Source organism: Cydia splendana, chromosome 25, assembly GCF_910591565.1.
Source record: "Cydia splendana chromosome 25, ilCydSple1.2, whole genome shotgun sequence".
Classification (NCBI taxonomy): Eukaryota; Metazoa; Arthropoda; class Insecta; order Lepidoptera; family Tortricidae; genus Cydia; species Cydia splendana.
Window position 1 is genome coordinate 5,536,326 of NC_085984.1, and position 24,023 is coordinate 5,560,348.

Sequence of the window (24,023 nt, forward strand, 5' to 3'; positions counted from 1 at the left end):
CTGGTGAAAACCAATGGGCAGTCGATTCGCCGACGGTGGACGCCACGCCTTGAGGCTTGCCGGGTAATAGCGGCGTCCGCTCTGGTTATAACCAGCTGGATACCAACAGGTAGTATCTGGATGGTAAATATGACTGACCTGCTCTTGTGTAAGTATTAGATGATGTATCCCCGGCCGTGGTGTGCCGGCAGGGGAGTCCACTGGTGAAAACCAATGGGCAGTCGATTCGCCGACGGTGGACGCCACGCCTTGAGGCTTGCCGGGTAATAGCGGCGTCCGCTCTGAGCTCTGGTTATGGTGGCCTGCTGGATATTTCAGAAAGCATTAAAAACCATGAGACCTACCAATTTCGGGGTTTGCCCTATAGTAAAAGTTGTTATGTATGAGTATGACCTACATATTCATCCGTCAGAGTTTGGTCAGTGACAAAAAAAAACCGGGCAAGTGCGAGTCGGACTCGCGCACGAAGGGTTCCGTACCATAATGCAAAAAAAAAAACAAAAAAAAAAAAGCAAAAAAAAAAACGGTCACCCATCCAAATACTGACCACTCCCGACGTTGCTTAACTTTGGTCAAAAATCACGTTTGTTGTATGGGAGCCCCATTTAAATCTTTATTTTATTCTGTTTTTAGTATTTGTTGTTATAGCGGCAACAGAAATACATCATCTGTGAAAATTTCAACTGTCTAGCTATCACGGTTCGTGAGATACAGCCTGGTGACAGACGGACGGACGGACGGACGGACGGACAGCGAAGTCTTAGTAATAGGGTCCCGTTTTACCCTTTGGGTACGGAACCCTAAAAAGCCCTGTATAATAGCCTCGTAAGTTGCCGTTTGTGTAAGTACAGTTACAAATTAAATAAAAGTCTTAAACTTTTACGGAAATAAAAGAAACATTCAAATTCAAAAGCACAAAATTGCCCTGGGTCTTACGAGGAAAAAATTATTCCATTTTTCGTGTAGGGCGTCAAAAGTATGTAACTTAAACAGACGAAGATAGGTTATCCCATAGATAATAGCCCTAAGGGCGTCCGCTAGCTGGCGCGGTTGCACGGAGCGGGAGCGGGGAAAAATAGTATGAGCAACGTTAACTGAGGGCTTACCGCGAAGCACGTTCGATGCGTTGCCTCCCTGTCACACTTACGTACGAATTTGCAAGTGGAACAGAGAGGCAACACGTCGACCGTGGTTCGCGGTAGGCCCTCTGGCGCGGACGAGTGCCACGGATTTTACCTACAAAGGCACCCGCGTGCCTGCGCCCGTACCTATGTAGATGAAACTGGGTGTCATCTCTTTAGCCAGTTACCATACTGTTTTACAAATGTACTGTTGAATTGATTTGACTACTCTGTTTTACAATGACGACTGAAGAGGGCAATCTATTGTTGAATTAACAGTACATAGAAGCAGATGTATGGAATAATTAATCTTCAATCATTTTCATGGTGCGGCTTGTACAGTCAGTAGCAGAAGTTTCTAAGCGGGCCAGGTGTTCAAAATGATCTTGACGCGTCTTTATTGTTACGAGTTCTTATATCTTACGTGTCAACTTGTCAAGGTAATTTTGAACACCTCGCCCGCTTAGCAACTTCTGCTGCTGACTGTATGTATGTACTTACATACTTAAAATTACGTCCCAATATGCCTTTTTAGTCTTTAAAACAAACTCAAAATGTATTCACATTTAAAGAACGAAAAGGTTTCTATCAACAATCAGTCAATGGAAATGGAATACCAAGCATAGTGAAGGTTTCAAACGATATTCCTAATCCATACTAGTATTATAAATGCGAAAGTGCGTCTGTATCACGCTTAAACCGCTGAACCGATTTGGACAAAATTTGATATGGAGACAGTTTGGGCCCCGAGAAAGGACATAGGGTAGTTTTTATCAATCATCATCATCATCATTCCACGCAGGCGAAGTCGCCGGCAGAAGCTATACGTAGTATAAAATAAGCACTAACCTATAGCCTCTAAAATCTGCTTGGCCTGCAGCTCCTGGGGTAGTACTCGGAAGTCCAGGAACCAGGCCTTGCCCCAGGACAGCGTGAACGAGGCCAGGATTAGGAATACTTGGAACACTGGCTCTGCCGCGTTCGGCCACTATTGGAGTTTAGGGTGGCCAGTTATTGGCCGGTGGCCAGTTACTGGCGAAAACCTAAATACTAACCTATAGCCTCTATGATCTGCTTGGCCTGCAACTCCTGGGGTAGTACTCGGAAGTCCAGGAACCAGGCCTCGCCCCAGGACAGCGTGAACGAGGCCAGGATTAGGAACACTTGGAACACTGGCTCTGCCGCGTTGGGCCACTGTTGGAGTTTAGGGTGGCCAGTTATTGGCCGGTGGCCAGTTACTGGCGAAACCCTAAATATTAACCTATAGCCTCTATGATCTGCTTGGCCTGCAGCTCCTGGGGTAGTACTCGGAAGTCCAGGAACCAGGCCTCGCCCCAGGACAGCGTGAACGAGGCCAGGATTAGGAACACTTGGAACACTGGCTCTGCCGCGTTTGGCCACTGTTGGAGTTTAGGGTGGCCAGTTATTGGCCGGTGGCCAGTTACTGGCGTAACCCTAAATACTAACCTATAGCCTCTATGATCTGCTTGGCCTGCAGCTCCTGGGGTAGTACTCGGAAGTCCAGGAACCAGGCCTCGCCCCAGGACAGCGTGAATGAGGCCAGGATTAGGAACACTTGGAACACTGGTTCTGCCGCGTTTGGCCACTGTTGAAAAAATAATGTTTTATTTTTATTTACCAAATGCTGTACACACTTGTAGATTTTTTTAAAAAGAGGTATATTTTATATGTAGCTTTCAAGTCTCAACATGAGATAGAAAATAAACTACTTCACAAAACGTTATGCTATATTTTTTGATCTTCATCAGCAGTTTCACTTAACCAAAATGTCGTTTGTCAGTGGAAATTCTTTATTCTTTATTATTCTTTATTCTTTATTCAAACACTATGTATAAGTTTACAGCTCAAGCCAAGGCACTTATACTGTTAATTAGGTACATATATGTTGTCAGTATCAGTCAGTATCATAAAATTAGTAGGTACACTTATTGTATTACACACTTATCTTTATAATTGAACATACATATTATGTATTACTAAGTTACATAGAGATAAAAAAAAGAATCTGATATTAAATAACATAGGTAGAGTTTAAAAAAATCCTGATACTACGTTGTAGGGGCGGCCACTTGTCTGCGAATATGTCTGCGTTTTGGACTGTAGCTATGAAGTTATTTAGTAATTCTATTGCTCGGTACGTGGGTGCGTTTGAACCGTGATAGGTGCGAACATTTGGATATGCAAAAAGGTTTCTGGCTCTACGTGCGCTACGCCCTACTGCAGCTATGTAGTTGTCTGGGGTAAAAATACGCATACGCTCCAGAACGGATGGGTTGTCAATACGATTTCTTAAAAGCAGACAATAGTGTAAGGCAAGCGTTTGCTTACGCCTTAGCTCGAGAGACTCTAACCCTACCATTCCCAATACAAAGGATGACGGAAATAAGTATGGGTAGTATCCGTAATACCTTTTGTAAAGATGTCTAGCAAATTTACGTTGGACGCGCTCGACCATTATGGTATATTTTGCTTCCCGAGGGTCCCATGCGATAGAATTGTACTCAAGCTTGCTGCGAACATAGGCATTATAAATAATTATTGCGATTTTAGGGTCACGAAATTCAGAAGTCGTTCTAATAATGAACCCTAAAATTTTGTAGGCACTTTTGCAAATATTTATAATGTGTGAGTGCATGTTTAGCTTAGTGTCGAGTGTTAACCCTAGATCCTTTATTTCTGTTACTCGGTCAAGGGGAATGTTAGTAAGAGTATATGTCTGGAGGATATAATCTACAGACCGGCTAAAACTTATTACTTTGCACTTAGATTCATTTAGGTACAAGCGGTTTGTTTTACTCCAGCTGTCAACCATGTTGATTGTTTGTTGGAGTACCGTACAGTCGGATGGATTTACGACCGGTTGAATTATTTTAAGATCATCCGCATAAAATAGTGATTCCACGCCTGATATATTACTTGGCAGATCATTGACCATGATTAAGAAAAGAGTAGGCCCCAGAGTGCTACCTTGACTAACCCCGGAACGAGTGTAATACCTTTCAGATTGGTAAGAATTTAATTGGACATATTGTGTGCGATTCCTGAGGTAGTCAGAGAAGAAAACAAGAAGTTGAGGGGTGAAACCTAAGGCTGACAGTTTGCATAGGAGAGTATCGTTGTCAACTAAGTCGAAAGCTTTCTTGAAGTCGAAATAAACAACATCAACTTGTCGTGCAGTATCCATTTGGCGCAAAACGCTATCAAAGAAGCAAATGTGGTTGGTAGTAGTGGATCGAGAAGCGCGGAATCCATGTTGACAATCTACTAATTTACGATTTATCTGATTAAGTAAGCAGTGGTTTAGAATGGTCTCAAACACTTTTCCAAACACGGACAATACAGCAATGGGCCTGAAGTTTGTGATATCGGAGGACTTACTTATCTTAGGAATTGGGGTCACTCTTGAGACCTTCCATTGGGATGGATATACGCCCAGCTTGAGTGATAGGTTGTATATGTGAAGTAACGAGTGTTCTAACAAGCATACACAGTCCTTGACTAGAAACGGGGGTATACCATCAGGCCCAGCTGACGACTTAGGTTTGAGTTTCCGAATAGCGGCTCTGATTTCTGAAATACTGATAGTTGGGATAGCAATCATAGATTCATTGTTGTTACCAGCCTCCAGTTCCGCTTTTTTGGGATCTAGTTGCGGAGCTTCAGGCTGGAATACGGAGCTGAAGAAGGACGCAAAAGCATCGACTGCTTCTTGATCAACGACTGTTTTACCTTTATATATGTATTCAGATATTATGTTTCTATTCTGTTGTTTACTTTTTACATATTTCCAAAATTCTTGAGGGTTTTTACTTATATTACATTCAATATCATGAAGATATTTTTTATAAGATTTGTTAATTAACTCCTTTACGAGAGACCTGTAGTATTTAAACATTTCGAGGTTAAATTGTAGGCCTAATGATTTAAATTTCTTTAAGTGATAGTATTTTAGTTCGATATATTTTTTGATTTCCGGTGTGTACCACGATGGATATGTATATACTTTAGTTTTGGGTAAACGTTTGGGCACAGTAACATTGAAAACGCCGTAGAGTTTTTTGTAAAAAACGTCTACCGCAGAATCAATGTTATTTGAATTAAGAACATCAGACCAGTCAATAGACTCTAGTTCTGTATACAAGGCAGGGAAATCAGCTTTAAAAAAATTCCATCCGGTCGGAGCATCACTATGTTCAACACTACGTGACGGTGAAGATAATGTGGTCCGTCTTGTCTGTCCTCTTGGCAGGGTGACAGTCACTCCTAAAGGTGGGTGATATGGATCTATTGGTATCAACGGCTCGACATCGCTACCCACGCACACGTCACTGAGACTAGTTAAAACTAAATCCAAAATGCCTCCATATTCGTTACAAATTTTGTTTAATTGCCTAAGTTTGCAAAATTCGGTGAAACAGTTAAATTGGTCAACTACAGTTTTTGTGCATGAGGAGAGGTTGAAATCGCCAATAATAATGGATTTTATGGTAGAAAATGTACAAATTGCATTCTCAATACACGTTAGTACGCGAAGATACTGATCTCTATTATAATTTGGCGGTAGGTATGCTACACATATAAGAATTTTATTATTTTTAATATGAAGTATAACAAATAATATCTCCATGTCTGGTGTCAAGCCATCAATTTGCATTACTAACTGAGGTTTGTAAATATCTTTCACTGCTAGTAGAACTCCTCCCCATCCCGCGTCGCCTGCTCTATCCTTACGGAACACGGTGTAGTTCGACGGGAAGAGCTCAGCATCTTGTATCGAGCTAGTTAGAAATGTTTCAGTGAGCGCAAATATGTCACAGGCACTTGCGAGGGCATTTCTATAAAAGAGCGAGGTTCGGCTACGTAGTCCCCTAACATTTTGGTATATTATTTGTATTCTAGTAAAGCGGTTTTTGTTATGTATTGTTTTTGTCTGCGTAATTTTGTCGAAAGGGCTGATTCCAAGGTTTGACACATACGTCTTTTGGCCAGTTATCAGGGATCATAATTCTATCTAACAGACTCGATGGCACAGTAAGCTTAAATGAAGCATATTGACCGCGGGATTTAAGACATTCAACTTTAAATGTGTCACAATCATAACCTGTAATAACTTTTAAATGATTTTTAACTACATCATCGGGGGTTCCCAACTTCACATAATATAGGTGAATTTGTCTCATCCATTCAGACGCTTGGAGTTGAGAAATGCAAGTGGTAGCACAGCCCCGTGTGATTCCCTTTAGTGACTTTCTATGGTCGTTAATTTCTGATAGGCCATTTTGGGTTGGATTTGTTTCGCGAGATGTTGATGGTGGTACCTTAAGCGGTGCGGCAGGAGTAGTAGACACTTGATTGTCTTTGTTTTTGTTAGGTTTGGAATCGTTGTTTGTTCTTGCCTTGGGACTGGAGCGAATAACGGGCTGGACTGGTAGTAGGATAGGAGAAGCTGGTGCTGTGGTGGTGGTTACAGCGGCGGCGGCAGCGGCGTAGGATGGATAAGTATTGGTAGTTGCGGTGGTGGTAGCAGAAGCGGCGACGGGAGCAGCAGGGGTGGAGGTGTAGGCAGGTGCAGATGTAGCGACGGGAGCAGCAGGGGTGGAGGTGTAGGCAGGTGCAGATGTAGCGACGGGAGCAGCAGGGGTGGAGGTGTAGGTAGGGGCAGATGTAGCGACGGGAGCAGCAGGGGTGGAGGTGTAGGTAGGGGCAGATGTAGCGACGGGACCGGCAGTTGCAATGGGAGCATTGTGCTCACTTAGTCCTGTAACATTGTTGTGTAGTACGGCAGTAATCTTATTAATAAGTGTCGGGATTAATTCATCTGACACCCTCTTGCAAATTTTATCTATTAGACGTTCATTAAATGATTCTTCAATTTCCTGGCGTACAATAGATCGAATACTTTCAAAGTAAAGAATGTCGTCGCGGAAAGTCTCATTGCAATACTGCACACTAGTATTTAGTACATTTGGAGACCGCTCTCGCCGTGTTGTGATGTTTCCAAACATGGAGTTATCTGCTTCGTAGATAGGAACAGAAGGAGCGTTGGAAGTACTGGGATTCGGTATAGGAGTAATTGACTTCTTGGTTTTATTAACGATATTCGTCTTTCCATAATTTTGGTTACAGTGACGGCATTTCCAGTTACTTTTATTTTCTATGGTCATAAGGGTAAACCGTTTAAAACTTACGCCCATTTCTTCTAGACAGTCTAGGCAGTACCTGGAGTGGCAGGAACAACAATCCAGAAAATTTCTGTGGGTCACCGTGCTACATTTACTACACAGAACCATTATCGAATAGTATTTTAGCAAATTTATAAATATATATCAAAGAAAATACGTATATAATGAAGTAAAATAATGAAAATAAATTTTATTGACGTTGACGTTTATGACACGTTCTTTCTTTCTTCTCTTGTACATATATGCACTTTTTTAAATGCACGAGTTACTATAAAAAAATCACTATTAGGTAGTTGTGTCTGTAATAAAAATAAATGATGACTTCCCTCGATTTCTTGAGGTTATCATCAATTCATCAGATCCTGACAATACGCTAATGATAATGTCACGAAATGTACCTACTTAAAAAGTCGAGAAAAATACATTAAATAAAAACCACGAATTCAGAGCCTTCTCCTTTTTGAAGTCGGTTAAAAGTGGTACTTTTATGTTTGTTAATAAATCAACAAGAGCTTACAGGTAGGTAATAAAAATGCACTTTATTCATAGAATAGAAACGGTACTCACATCGTATACAAAAACTTTGGCTATTAAAAAGGCACACGTCCCTGACGTGGTGAGCTGGAACAAAGAAAAATATATTATTTGTGCATTATTAAATAAAAGTTGAGTTTAGAGCGTATCGAGACTCAAAACAGGCACGAGGCCCGCAAGTACAAAGGCCTGACGGCGAAGCGTCGACAGAAGACCGAAGGCCGAAGGCCGAGCTCCGCGTAGGGCCGAAGGCCCGAAGCGTCACACGAGAGGGGGAAGTTGGAGCTTAATCACGACCCAATAGGAAAAGTGTCTTGACAAGCTCACGCCGGGCCTACGGCCTTACAACGTTTTTTAAATCAAAAAAAAAACAACGGTTTGCACTCCGGAAGTGCCGGCAGAAGTGAAAACTCAATGACATTGTAACAGTTTTTCGATCAGGTCACGTGTCCGTCTTACGTCTTACGAATCTTACGGTCACGTGACCTGTAGCGAGTTTAACATTTTTTCCCCATCACAAAAAGTGCACAGCGCCGCTAAAGAAGTTTTCACTTCAATAAATATTTGGGGACAATCTTATACAGATCGACCAGATGTCGACTACGAAATAACGCGCGTTTTGGTAAGAAAACTAATGTACGGAGTTACCACTCATTCTTTACTTATATTACTCTATGCTATAGGCTAGTATTATATTTTACTTATATGTAATACGAGTATGTATTCGAATTTAGTATATATACGTACCGCTATAACGCTCCAGTTATGTATATACAGCACGCCGTAGAACAGCAACAATAGGAAGAACCTACATATCGCCACCAGAACTATGTCAAATAGAGATACTTTAATGCTATAATGTACTATTTCTCTATTTACTATCTGTTCTAGCGTCTCACCCTTCATCTGAAACAAAAAATACAATTATTGAAGTCTGAGCGTAGCAAAGGACTCTTGTCATGAAACATGCGATGAAGCAGAAGAAATAATGATTATTCATGAAGTAGGGTCTGAAGAAACTCGGAAATTTCAAGTTCATTTTACGACAAAAGGGGGAGGCCTATGTAAGGGGGAGGCCTATGTTCAGCAGTGGACGTCTTATGGCTGAGATGATGATGATGATGATGAAATTAAGATCATGGGTATTCACAGTATCGCGGTGAGTCGATGACCATGGCCCCATCAGCATCGAATCTACATGTTCGCACAGCGCAGGCACTTTCGCGTCGCATTTACACTACGAAATTAGTTGCTTGACACTAATTTCACCAAAAAATGGCGCAGGGCACGAAATTTATTTGCTTTCATGAAATTAATGCATGAATTGCGAAAATATTAAATTACACGTAAAATTGTTGGTAAAACTAATGTCAAGAAATCAATTTCCCGCCACCAATTTAGTAATGTAAATCCCGCTTTAGACACAGGTGTATCTGCCAGATTGCCATACTTTGCCAGATTCATCCGCCTTCTGCCATACAGATCTAACTGATGTAAACGAATATTTGAATCGCTGTATTAATTAAGTAGTATAGTGTAGTGAATTTAAAAATTAGGTTAAGTAATGTTGGTTAGTATTTAAGATTGTAATGTATTGGCGAACGCTGTAATTACAATTTTTTTGAATAATAAACAATAAACTGATACAATTACCTACGTTACTCACCATAACACATATGAGCCACATGAGACTAGTGAACAGCAGATCAAAGGTGACGAACAGACAGAAAAACCGCCTGACTGTCGACATCCTGCCATCTGGCCGGTGGCCTGCCACCAGGTCTTCTGTCACCAGGTTGACAGATTGAGAATGAGCTGGAACATATAAACATTCGTCAAAAACCGTCTGACAGTAGACATCATGCCATTTGTCAAACTTTCGCGGCAGCGTGTGGATTTTGAGGCCCATAAATATTTGGGAACCGTAGAACTATTAAACAATTTGGGCTATTCAGGACTATACAGGAGTTTTTTTTAATGACCTGCAATATTTTATGGTGTGAATATATGTATAGGTACTAAGCAACTTTTACTATAGAACCAACCCCGAAATCACGAAAAAAAATTTTGGCTGATCTGATGTTGATATAAACATCAATAAGTACATATATTGATATAAAAATCGCAAAAAAATTGGCAGTTAATTTATTTTCGCATTTTCGGGGTTGGTTCCATAGTAAAAGTTCCTCAGTATGGACCTAACGGTGCCGAATAACGTACAGCATACATACGAAGCCGCACTGCGCCATCTACATCAGCTGTTATTTGTCAATTCGAGGAACAGTTTTTTCTTAAATTTTACACATCTAGCACAATCTGCGAATCTTTGGTAACAGGTAAATATAGTCTGGCAAACCAATTAGTCAGTAAAAACAAGAGAGAAATTCATAGTTTGTATGAGAGATCTATCCTTTCGCCAATATTATTCAAATTTGCTGCCCTTTTCTACTGACAAAACTGCCAGACTGTAATATCAAAAATTATAGTCTGTATCTTTAGGTATTTAAATAAAAGTAAAAAAATAATTTGTACATTTTCGGGTAGTTATAGGTTATAACATTTATTGGTTAACGACCAATTACAAAACCGCCTGGATCAGTCACTGAACGACCTGACTTTAACCTAGATTATTTGATCGTGTAATGTTTTCATCTACCCTCAACTGGCCCTAAAGATACAGAGTATAGAATAGACAATACTCACATAAAGTCCTATACTGCGAACTGCCTCCCAGCAGAGATTCAGCAGCTATCCTAACTGTGTAGTCAGTCATTTTATAGCCTGCAATGATAACGTTTAATTAACATTAATGAGTTATAAATAACTTATAATATCTGCCGCACTAATGGACGTGTTTGCTCAAACATTTGTGTTGCTTCTCTCTCTTTGATATGGTAAACAAAAGTGACGCGAATTCGACTTTTAACCGCAAAGTAGATTGCTGGATTAGGGGTATTATTCGAGCATTTTAATTGAATTGCTCACACCAGCACCACTTGATAATGTAATACATTAAATGTATTCATATCAGGGGTTTTACCTCAGTATGAAAGATAATAAACTGGGAATTTGCATGTAAACTTTTATTTTGGAATTCTAAATGTTCTTTAAAAAATCACATATTCTCGTTTTGGGGTAAGTTTTTCAAGATCAAATGTCGAGAAATATGTACCTCCAGTAATGGGGATTTAAATCATGCTTGAATAATGAATGCTTTTTGCACACTTAGGGTCAGCATGTGAAGATAGCAGCTCCTATGACGTGCACGGTCCCTATACATTTTTCTTGTTATTAAACAAGCCAGTCTAACAAAAATATTAACTTAGGGGAAGCTAGGAATATTCGTTTGGTTTTAAATCTGTAATAAGTCAAGAGACTTAAAATGCAACTATGGATTCTCACTTTTTTATATTAATTTGGTGTTCTTGAATGTGTTTTCCCCTCTTATTGTATAAGCCCCTATATCTGTATTTAAGATCATCAACATCTTCCTCTCATTGTCCCGGCATTTTGCCACGGCTCATGTGAGCCTGGGGTCCGCTAGGAAACTAACCTCGAGAATTGGTCTAGGCACTAGTTTTTACGAAAGTGACTGACCATCCAACCCAGAGGGTAAGCTAGATCTTATTGGGATTAGTCTGGTTTCCTCACGATGTTTTCCTTCACTGAAAAGCTACTGATAAATATCAAATGATATTTCATACATAAGTTCTGAAAAACTCATTGGTGGAAGCCAGAGTTTAACCCCTTCGGATTGAAAGTTGCACACTCTTACTGCTAGGCCACCAGTGCTTCTATATATCTGTATTAAAGATTTAGGTAAAATGACATAATTATTTGTCGTGTTAGCTTGTTTAATAGAATAAGATGACTATATTTTACTTGTTCCACTTTCTAGTTACATTATGTATAGTTTGTGAAAGGACTGTCTCATTTCAAACATACACAGAGAGAAATCATACTATCTGGGTCTGACACTAGTACTAGCACCCAAAAGAAAATGATGAATATAGTTTGTTTGTTCTTATTTACTTTGGAATTAAAATACAAGAACTGCCTGTAAGAGTATTTCTTTAGAATTAAGTTAAATGTACCCACTTTACATGTTGTAAATTAAACTAACACCAAAAACAAGGTAATTTACAGTTTAGACAACGTTGATTTGATTGCAGTTCACTGTAAATAAGATGAAATGCGACTAATTTCTCATTAGAATACAATCTCTGCTCTACTTATTTTGCATGTTTATCAATTCTAACGCCCATTTCTCTGGTTGTTGACGAAAAAAATAACCTAAAGATATAGTTTTAAATTAACTTTTTAAAGAGAAAGGTCACGTTATAAACATCCAAATGCAAAATACATCTTAACAAAGACTTACCTGATTGGTTTGTAATAACACGACGAATTAACTAAAATCACTTATTAACTAGGTATCAAATGCATCACAAACGGTGGTACGATATACACTTATGTTATTGAGTCTTGCTTTTATCAGGAAAACATAATTTTATTGTTGTTTCAATTATTTTTTGTTATCAAATTAGAAATATCTCACGAAAGTGATTGACGTTTGTTACTAACAGTAAGTATCGTTCCGTTTTACGACAGTTTACTTCCTTATTAGATAATGCGGTCTAGTAAATTTTTAAATTATTTAAAAACAGATATATATAAAATTCTCAACTCAAATAAATGAGAAGTTTAAAACCATTTTAAAATTCAATCCATAACATTTGTTTTAACAAAAATATTAACTTTACGTTCCGTTTTACACAGCTGTATTGAACTAATAATTTATATTTTTTTCACACCGTGGTGGTAAACAAGCATAATACAACCTGTCTAATCTAATAGCATACTTAGCAGTTACTGTAGCCTAGCCTATGAAATTATTCTAAAAAAATACACTCACCCTAGTTTAAAAACCCCATATTGCAACCTTCCAGTTCTGGTATAAAATATTTTCGACGATTACCTATAAGATGGTATAAGGCTATTCTTCATTCCTTGGACCGTATGTATGTATGTAATGTATGTATGTATTTTAATTATTCATGTGTCCATAGACCTGTTAGGAAATGAAAATGATTATAGTACATTGTGCAACATGGGGCGTAAGTTAAATATTGCAAACGAGAGTAAGTTAAATCGCAACGGCTTGCCGGAGCGATTTATAGACTCGAGTTTGCAATATTATGACGCCCCGAGTTACACACAATGTTTTTCATCACACTTGCGATACAAAAATTAAGTATACAACACACTGACAAACAACACACTGAGTACAAAAAACTGTTAATTATGGCACTAGAAACTTCATAACTCTCAAGGGAAAACGCTTTTTCTATACCTCCAGCTAAACCTGCGTGCAATTCCACATTTACTGAACGAGTGTGATGAAAAGGTTATTCTGGGTTATTCAATAGGCAAGGTATGTTGCAATATATTATACAAAATCATATTTTAGTGTAAAATAAAACTTTATTATATTTCTTAACAATATACAGAGAAGAATTTGGCTTTGGCAATAGATAATGAATTACATAATGAAACACATAAGTCACATACTTACTTAAGTTTAATTTAAAGATAGTCCCATTAAGAGTGGCCAATGGGGGGATAGATAGGAGTTAAAAAAGTACTGTAGTACGTAACGTTAGAACTAGATGGCGTTGACCAAACAACATCAAAAGTATCAAAACGAGTAAAAAATAGCGCCATCTGGTGAAAAACACACAACTTTGATAAAAAAATGTTGTACGAACATACCTAAATACAAAATGATTTGGTTATGTCTGATCTGATCATACCTTGAGGGGTCGATATGTGGGTCACAACGAAATCGCATAAAATATTTCAGTCATTTCGGATCATATATCAGTGTTTTCTATGGAACACAATATTTTTTTCGAAAATTCGGGGTTGGCTCCTTAGTAAAAGTTGTTCAGTATATATAACCTACTGACCTACATATATCCACGCCTCGGTGATAGTGATTATAGATACATACATGAATTACATGATTCACCTATAATCTAAATACCTAAAACGTTGACGTACTTTAGCACATAATATATATTTCCATATTAAAGCATAATCAAGATCTCGTGTATCATCTTGAAAAAACACCCGTCTTTACGCAAACACTTGTCAGTAAAAGATGGGTGTTTTATCTATGTGGTTAAATGCGATCATCATTAGGCCCATTCTAACTTATTAAAATACAATTTTTATTGTTCAATTCTTTCACATTTATACAAATATCCTGTTTAAGTTTTTAAAGTATCTATTCCGTAAAGCGTAATGGTTAGAACAAGGTTAGAACAATGGACCAACAAACCACTTACAATTCTTCTACTCAATACCATCTTAAGGATGATTCAAGCTAGACCGGGCCTTGCCCGGGCCGAGGCGTCCGACATGTCATTTTCTATAACGGCTGATCGGTGATCACGTGGTTGTTTTCATAGAAAACGAAGCCCCGGCCCGGTCTAGCGTGAGTCATCTTTACTGTCCCTACATGAATATTCACAGAACACCGCCTGAATATTTCTATCTAACAACATTGCTGTTTAGTACGGGAAGTAGTGTCATAAGGTACAAATTTTGGTATCGGATGAATTCACTTAGCACAGATGTAATATACGTAAAGCTAAGCTCATTGAGCCCGGTAGACATTCGCCACCCCCTGGCAGGTAGGCAGTGGGGCAGTCAAAGTGATTTGTAATGGATTCAAGCTCTCAACTCCTTTTTAACCCCGTTAGAGGATGAATTTTAAAAAACGCTGAAATTACTTTTCTTGTATTCTAATAATATGCACATATACAAAGTTTCAAGCCCCACACTCGAAAAAAATTTTGATCTTCATACAAAGTTTCAACCCCTATTTCGCCACCTTAGGGGATGAATTTTCAAAAACGCTGAAATTCGTTTTCTTGTATTTCAATGATATATCTTTTACCGAATTTTGAAATTCCTAGCTTAAAATAAAACATGAGACCCATACAAACTTTCATCCCCTTTTTAACCCCCTTACGGGTTGAATTTTTCAAAATCGCTTCTTATCCTTTGTACCCATTATAAATGTAACCTGGTGTGCAAATTTTAACTATCTAGCATTTGTAGTTTCGGCTGATAATAGTAATAGTTGAATAAAAAAAATATCAAACCGATTTTGATTTAAGCGTCAATATTTTTATTTTTTTCTATTAAACTATACATAAAAATGTCTCGAAAATGAATTCCTCATGCGCGATTTATCTGGAAATGATACCAAACTCGAGGTGGTAGGTAAATAGAAGCCGATATGATTTGTGTAACTTTGGATGCCCCCTTGCCTACCCACCAGGGGGTGGCGGATGGCTACCGGGCTGGATTCGCTTAGCTTTTTCCAATTTTTTTTTGCCTTAGATTGCCAAATGAATTCATCCGATACCAAAATTTGCACGTCCCATACATTGGATCCTATGTTTTGCTATGTTAGGATCCTATACGGGGCGCTTCTTACGAGCATGGTATAATAATATACTCCGCCTGGTACTCCATTCCCGTCTTTTCTAGGTCACCTAACTGACACGGGCCTACGTCATCATGCGACAGCGCTATATGATAATATGCGATAGCGCTATATATAGCGGCCATGTTGTTGTGACGTAGGCCCGTGTCACTCTGGGAATGGAAGACCATGTTTTATTAGACTATGCTTACGAGTATGAAGTTGATTTCAATCTCACTGGCAGTCATTTAATCGACGAGAGTGCTGAGTAGGTAACTAAAGGTATATTATGTCACTTAATCCCACTTGCACCATTCCACTAACCCGGGGTTAACCGGTTAAACCTGGAGTTACCATAGTTACCAGTACGATTTGACACTGACTTAACGGTTTAACCGGTTAACCCCGGGTTAGTGGGATGGTGCAAGTGGCGCTAGTGTTTTCTAACACCATCTCACTGTCCCTACTCTATTATCAGCTAGGAGGATCCCTCGCGCGGCAGTAGACCAGGTACGAGGCAAAACTTGCCAATGTTGCCACAAACAGAATAGTAACGGGATACTCTCTGATATCTTGCTGCTAACAGAAAGTGTCCCGAAAAAGGAGAACTGTAGGGCTACCGCCAATACCGAAAATCGTCAATTGCGGGCATTTTTCTCTGTCACTCTAATTACGCCTTCATTGGAGTAAAAGAGTAAGATCCCCGCAATTTGCGAATTTCGGTTTTCGCGGTAGCCCCTCTGTAACTTATTAAGTAACTAACCACTTTAGGGCCACCTCACACTAATAAGGGTCGGTTGCACCAAACCGTCTGTCACCGTTAAAGCGTTCGCTAAATTTAATTGTATGGGAATTTTCATAGAGTAGGTACTCTGCATGTTGAGTTGAGTGATGTTGATCAGTCTATTAAGTGTGGTTGGTGCAACTGGCCCTAAGTCTCCCGAACGTAGCGACGTCATTAGTTTCCATAGCGCTGACGCTCAAAAGACGCTAGTGTGGGATGGTTCTTAAGGTATACTAGCGACCCGCCATGGCTTCGCACAGGTTAACAAATTATATACCTAAACCTTCCTCCAGAATCACTCTATTGATAGGTGAAAACCGCATGAAAATCCGTTCATGAGTTTTTGAGTTTATCGCGAACATACAATTAATACAAACACACAGACAGACAGACGCGGCGGGGACTTTGTTTTTATAAGGTGTAGTGATGTCTTTTAGTGCTTATCTTATCTAATACCATCTCACTGTCCCTACTCTGTTATCAGGCGGATCTCTCGCGCAGCAGTACGAGGCGAAAACTCCCAAGGTCGCCACGAACAACGATAATGCGGACACGGCGCACACGGCGCCTGAGGTTATGTCGCTGAGCGGCGTCCCGGGCGTGGGCTGGATGGAGAGGAGCAGGAGGAGACCGAACGCGCTGAGGAGGGAAAAGGAGGAGAGAACGATGTAGCCTGGAAAAAAGAAGGGTACTTAATGAATATGGTAACAAACAAAATTAGTAATGTACCAAAAGCATTTTCTTTAAACGCCACTTGCACCATTCCACTAACCCGGGTTAACCGGTTAAACCTGGAGTTACTATGGTTACCAGTACAATTTGACACTGGGTTAACGGTTTAACCGCTTAAGCCCGGGTTAGTGGGATGGTGCAAGTGGCCCTAAGGGTGATTAGAATAGGTATTGCTTAGAGGAAAAATTACGCGATAATCTCACGATATAACGATACGTTTGGTCAAACCATGTAAACACTTGGTTTATCAGCAACACTGAATTTTATTGTAGTTAAATAGTCTTACGTGCCTAATAGATGTTACGATGTTAGTAGTGAAAAAATGTAATTTGGATAGATGCCAAAATGCCAATTTTTGTTAAGTCTCTTTTACATGAACATAAGTAACGATTATTCTTTATTTTGATTAGGGATTTTCCATAAGTATGGTATGGTGGTTTCCGCAGCCGTTTTCATGTTAAAAAATATCATGCACACGCCAACATCATGTGTATAAACTACCACTTCCATTAGCGTTCTCGGCTCTATAGGCACGACAGCTCATGACGCCTTTAAGGGTTCTATTCATGGCGTTCAAAAGTTAGAGATGTAGTGCATAATTGTTTTCCATCGTATTTTCGCGGAAACGTTCGTATTTGTCATGCTAGTTCAGTCAATGTCAGTACTTTTTGTACCGAGAGTACCGAGACTGACTGGAATAGCAAGACACGTTCGTACGTTTCCGTGAAAATACGATGGAAAATAATTACACACTACATCTGTAACTTAATTGTTTCGCGTGTGGTTAGTTTGGGCACTAGAGTTAGAACAAGAAAAGTCTGCAGCGATTTTGATAGCCCACGCAGTGCAAATGTTATTTATACGTCATAATTTCATAGAAGTTTGTCGTTTAAAATAACGCACTGCGTGGGCTATGAAAATCGCTGCAGACTTTTCTTGATCTAAATCTACCTCTCTAACGTAGTACCCTATAATGGACGTGGAACCGGTAATGGGACAAAAAACCACAAATCCTCTAAAATAAGTATCTAAAAGTAGTTTATAAACACTGGCTATATTTTATCATAAATAAGAGTCCTAGAGCTGTTTCAGTTTGAATTTTTATTAAATTCGGTTATATTTTAAGTAGGGATGTAGCGACTAGTCGCCGACTAGTCGGGAAAGCCGACTATCCGGCCACATTTGTAGTCGGCGACTAGTCGGCAAAAATGGCCGATTAGTCGGCACTTTATCAGTGAAAGAATACCACATGTTTTATGTTTATTTTAATGAAATAGGTACCTATTCAGGATGCATACGAAACCTTTTGTTAATGTAAATCATTGACCGTTTGATCGTTATCGTACGTTGCTGGCAGGTGTTTTCCTCTACAGGTCGATCTCAACTGATTCTCGTGTAATTTCATGTGCAAGTCGATTTTTTGAATTACCTATTATTTTTAGTTTTTGTTTTTTTTTAATGGTAGAGCCATGACTGGCCATGAGGAACTATTAATGTTATTGCAAAATTTAGAGACTCTGTCAGTCTCTAAATTTAGCAATGCATGTTGCTCATAAAGACGCTGACCACAGGGGATAGGTTCTTAACTGGCGACTACGTACGGGAAATAGAGCCTTGAAAATACCTCCTACAAGCTGTAGGTACTGACGGTCTGCTCAGGATCGTAAAATAAAAGAACTAAAGACAGAAATTGAACGAGGATTCTTGTGATAGAACCTAGTCTAGTCTTTGAACCTGTAGAGAACACCTTTTAGCCAAGCTAATATGATGAATAGCGCAACCAAAGAAGAAAAACAATTGTTTTTCACCTGAACTTATACCAAACTAATGATCTGGCCGACTAGCCGACTAGTCGGCTGACTAATCGGCCATTCGAGCGCCTATTAGTCGGCTAGTCGGCTAGTCGGCCAAATCAATAGTCGGTACATCACTAATTTTAAGAAATTGGCGTCAACCCAAAAGTTGTCGTGTCACTGAAAAAAAATACCACTAAGAATTCTTAACAACTTCGCTAAAAGAGGTGAGTTAATTTATTAAATTTTAATTAATTAATACTTGATGAAAACTAGAATGTGTTTTGTTATTTGCATTTACCATGAGATAAGGTATACAACACACTATGTTGTGACTCCACAGATGTAAAAAAAATAGTGGTATTTGGCCCAATCCCATTATAAGAGCTGTAAAACTGCATACCTCCTATGTTGGGACAATTTACATAATGATGCTTGCCATGCCATAATTTCATATTTAAACAATACAGAAGTAAAATGTAGTTATGAAATATGTCAACCAGGAGGTATGCTCGGACTTCGGATAAATTAATATTATCGTTTTTCCAAACTTTTATTTAACTTGCCCTGTTAGTTGGTGTGGGTCAAATATTGGTAGCTGAATTTGACCCACTTTCCGATTTCCGATTGAGTTGACATTTTGTATACGTAATTAAGTATGCAAATCTGATGATAATGCAATATTATGATAACCTGATCTGATGATGGAGACAGGAGGTGGCCATGGGAACTCTGCGATAAACGCTATTAAGTAATTGTGTTTGGGTAACATATTAGAATTGTCTCGATGGCTCTAATACAATAATAATTGGCTGTGGAAAGAAAAATACATTCAGCGATAAAAGCTTATACCAAAAAAATGTTTTTTTTGCCATAACTTACTCCCTATTTCTATATTTTATACTGATAGAGCAATGTCCATTATAGGGGGCCCATTACTGGATCCACGTCCATTACCGGGGTTCCATTACTGGAGCTTTGGTGTCCATGACTGGAGAAAAAAAATAGTTTTAATTTGTTAAGTATGTGGAAACTCATTGCAGTATCTTTGATACAACACGCCTGAAACATGAAAGACGGATAGGACATTCATCTTTTAACACGCTAAGCGGTAGACCATTTACATGTATCAGGGAAATATCACAAATACTCCAAATTTCCTCTTAAATGTCCCATGACTAGAGCTGTTACATTATCACTAAGTACCCTACATTATAATGATGCCATAACCCACCTGAGATGTAATTCCTGTTCGGCAGCAGCTGGTGGCGGCGCGAGCGCAGCCCTAAGAGCCCCAGCAGGAAGCAGGTGAAACCCGCGAGCACTCCAAAGTCCAAATAGTAACGTCGGCCAAGCTGCAAACAACAATTAACCAAATTAATCTAATTACTCAATGTTACGCAACAGTCAAAATATCTTTTTTTTTAATCAGTTACAGAAATATCAAATATCAATTGGGGATTGCAAAAAAAGACTGACGCTAGAACTGTCCGGGTTAAGGCCGAGGCAATCGACACTTCATTTTCTATGACAAGTGACCACGTGATGCTTTCCCTGCCCTGACCCGGGCCGTTCTAACGTGAATCATCCTTAAAACGATGGCAACACTCATGCATTTTATATAAACAGTCCCTACCTAGTTAAGTTTTATTTGATTCTTACCGTACACATCATGTAAAAGCTAAGTCCAGTAGTGAGTCCACCGCTCAGAGTCAGCATTAAAGCTGCGATAGTGAGTGACGCGGCGGCAGCGCTCATGGTTTTTATATAGATTGTCTCTATCTATGTGTGTGTTTGTTCATCCTTACCGTATACATCATATAAAAGCTAAGTCCAGTAGTGAGTCCACCGCTCAGAGTCAGCATTAAAGCTGCGATAGTGAGTGACGCGGCGGCAGCGCTCATGGTTTTTATATAGATTGTCTCTATCTATGTGTGTGTTTGTTCATCCTTACCGTATACATCATATAAAAGCTAAGTCCAGTAGTGAGTCCACCGCTCAGAGTGAGCATCAAAGCCGCTATAGTGAGTGACGCGGCGGCAGCGCTCATGGTTTTTGTATGGATTGTCTCTATGTGTGTGTTTGTTGATTCTTACCGTATACATCATATAAAAGCTAAGTCCAGTAGTGAGTCCACCGCTCAGAGTGAGCATCAAAGCCGCTATAGTGAGTGACGCGGCGGCAGCGCTCATGGTTTTTGTATGGATTGTCTCTATGTGTGTGTTTGTTGATTCTTACCGTATACATCATATAAAAGCTAAGTCCAGTAGTGAGTCCACCGCTCAGAGTGAGCATCAAAGCCGCTATAGTGAGTGACGCGGCGGCAGCGCTCATGGTTTTCGTGCTGTTGAAGGACTTGTATGTCTCCTCGGAGTACACTGATGGAGGTGCTGCTACCCTGAAACGTTGGGAAAAAATACTTGATAAATATGGTTGTTTTGTATCGAATAATGTCAAATTCATATGATTTTATTTCATGTGCAGTGTTAATTAATAACTACCACTACACCTTAAATAAACAAAGTCACCCGCCGCGTCTTCCTTGTATGTTCGCGATTAACTCAAAAACTACTGACCGGGTTTTCATGCGGTTTTCACCTATCAATAGAGTGATTCTTGAGGAAGGTTTAGGTGTATAATTTGTTAAAGTTTTTTGTAACGTGTGAAGCCGGGGTGGGTCGCTAGTACCTACTAATGAATTATTATAATTATACCACCAAAAACATTTTCATTTAATATGTTGCCAAGACGAGACCATTTATTGGCTCGCACTGTCAAAAAGTTATCAGATCTCATGTATAGCCCAAAGCTTTTAATTTAACTCTAGTTGCTTAGGTAAGTACATATTTACATACATACCAACATAGTAGCAGATTAGCATCGGAACATCTGTCTATGTTGCAATGTCAGGTGCCATAATTATAACCCAACGTATGCCACAAACCATTAAAAAAAATGTCGGATGCAGGTGGCCCTGGCGAGTGGTCAAGAACCTCCTGATTTTTGCTTGAGTGGAGGGTGATCCTTTTAAATACCTTTATACTTAAGCGCTTCACACACCTTACTTAATTCAGAATCGTAATTAAATGATTGAGTAATTTACTAGGTCTAGTACTAAGACTCTGATTGCACTAACTAGGAACAATTTTTTTAGGATTCTAGTGAGGATTTGGCATCCTTTTTTTTACGTGTTTGGGTGGCTGCGTTCCTCAACCCCCTACGGAGCGGCAGCTGACGTCTACGAGGGTTCATTACACATGGCCCTTAGCCACTTTACCAGTTTTCGCGCAGGATTATATTGGTCATGGTCCATCTGTTCCTGGCCAACAGTTTAATACAACAACAAAGTCAATAAACATTAGGTATCTTGATCTACTTACTACTTGATACACGAAACAAAAGTAATCTCAGTTAGGTAGGTACTCACCTGGGCACAATAACCGCTGTACTCTTCTTCTCCTTCTTTGGACTCCTTCTTTCATACTCCCTCCTACTCTCCCTACTCATCTCTCTCCTGTCCATATCAAAACTCCGCTCCCGACTCTTCTCCCTGAAACTAGTCACAAACACATCATGCCTTTCAAATTCTTCTGGAGTCCCGTAATGTAACTTCTGTTGGGCTTTAGGAGATATAGGAGACGTGGCATTTCTTGGCGAGGTCAAGTTAGCACACGATTTTGACGGTGTAACTCCATGAGTCGGTGTACTGTGCATAATCTTTTGAGGAGTGCCTGTATAGCGATTAGGACTTGTAGCCTTATTAGGAGTTATCCTTACAGACGGTTGGCTGGCATAGCTCTTTAATTTCCTAGGCGTAGACAGCAGTTCATGTAGTTTCTGTGTCGCTATTATATTCTTCTTAGTCATTACAGGACTTGATATGGTAACACTATGTTTTTTAACTGGTTCATCTTCGTCTGAAGGTACTATTGCGTATCTATGCGTCTTTCCATTGACAGTTTTTACGATTTCAGTTGGTATTTCTTTCAATTCGTGTTCATCTGGCGCGTCGACGTTATATTCTTCTATTTCGTTGGCATTCGCTTCTATTATCCTCTTTTTCGTTGGAGAATAGTCTGCTAGATCATCGAAATCGTCTCTAATAACTTCGTATCTGTGTTTAACACGGCTGTCTTCCAAACCATCATCGCTTTCAGCGTTTCTATCATATTTAGTCTTCTGTATTTTAAATTGTGCCATTTCTAAGTCTTCACTTCTTGTCCTGCATCTCACAGGAGTTCGTGTAGACTTGCACATCAAAGAAGACTGTCTGTGGAACTGTTTTTGAAACTTCGGCGGTTTCGGCGGCAATTCTGGAGGCTCATCTCTGTTTCTCAACGCGCCTGCTGGCGATATCCTTAGAGGATTATCAGAAATGTCCGTCCTAAGTATCCTGTTGCTGTATTCGACTTTTCTTGGCGAATTCCCACCCAGCGGGGACATTCTTCTGTCCGGACTTTTGACATATTTGGTGTAAGCTTCGCTCTGCCCGCAAAAGGCGGGGTTTGAGTAATATTTATATACTATTTTAGGCGAATCCATGTTATAAGCGTAAGGTTTCCCCGAGTGCGTGGTTCTGTTGAGTTTCTTAGAAAGGGGTGTGCTTCAAAGCATGACCGTTAAGGTATTGTGCTCTCTTCCTGTTATTATTATTCCAAAGTCACAATGCTTCACGTAGGTATTTTATTTCAAAAGATCTCTAAGCACTTGACTTTTCCGTTCACTTTTTCAAAATTTAACGATCACTTTTTAAGAACGCAACTATTACACTTCACTTTTTAAACTTATTAAAATATTCACTTTATAAGTATACTTTCTTAATCTCTGTTTATACTTTTTTTAGCCTATATTATTACTTCACTATATTATTATTACTTTATAATTATTAATAATGTACACGTATATCTCGTTCAACGGATAACCGTCAACTGTTCCTTTTTCAAAAAAACTTGGGGTCGCGGCGTACGCGCACCCTTATGGCACGCGCTATTCGAAATTCAAATAAAACCTCCGTTAAACCAAATCATATCCTACTCCCTTAACATTAAGGTTGATTTTAAATTGATATTGTACCTGTTAAGCTTTCATATTCTTATTCGATTTCAAAACGATGTAAGTAGTGTCTTGTTCATTCGGTTTTGAGTCGTGTGTAACTCAATATAAGGTTGGTTTTGGCATTCCTAGCTGTTGTTATTGTGTCGTTGTGTCTGTCTGTGTGTTGTGCAATTATTGAATGAGGCCGGTGAGCGGAAACACAGAGGGAATGCCTTAGGGATCCTTTAGTAGGGTTTTTAAAATAGCGACGGTTTGTAGGTATGTCGTCAAGTTGTGTAATTTGTAAAAAAAAGTTTGAAAACT

At 39.4% G+C, this 24,023-nt stretch overlaps 2 protein-coding genes across 2 annotated transcripts in view; both read right to left on the minus strand.

The window, feature by feature from the left end:
- LOC134802868 (steroidogenic acute regulatory protein-like) overlaps nt 1–12,431 on the minus strand; it is a 34,848-nt gene extending 22,417 nt beyond the window's left edge. The window contains exons 1-7 of the mRNA XM_063775603.1: nt 12,240–12,431; nt 10,562–10,639; nt 9,525–9,673; nt 8,606–8,764; nt 7,892–7,945; nt 2,589–2,727; nt 139–305 (exon numbers count right to left, since the gene is read on the minus strand). Of these exons, the coding sequence (XP_063631673.1) occupies nt 139–305; nt 2,589–2,727; nt 7,892–7,945; nt 8,606–8,764; nt 9,525–9,673; nt 10,562–10,631 (738 nt within the window). The 5' untranslated portion in view covers nt 10,632–10,639; nt 12,240–12,431. The remainder of the gene's footprint in view (nt 1–138; nt 306–2,588; nt 2,728–7,891; nt 7,946–8,605; nt 8,765–9,524; nt 9,674–10,561; nt 10,640–12,239) is intronic.
- A 3,981-nt stretch (nt 12,432–16,412) lies between these two features.
- Nucleotides 16,413–23,308, minus strand: LOC134802713 (uncharacterized). Its single transcript, XM_063775358.1, has 4 exons — nt 22,093–23,308; nt 20,904–21,063; nt 19,900–20,020; nt 16,413–16,813 (listed from the first exon to the last, which is right to left on the minus strand). Exons 1-4 carry the CDS (start codon nt 23,205–23,207, stop codon nt 16,590–16,592), a joined length of 1,620 nt encoding a protein of 539 aa, XP_063631428.1. The 5' UTR covers nt 23,208–23,308; the 3' UTR covers nt 16,413–16,589.
- Between the last annotated feature and the right edge of the window lie 715 nt (nt 23,309–24,023).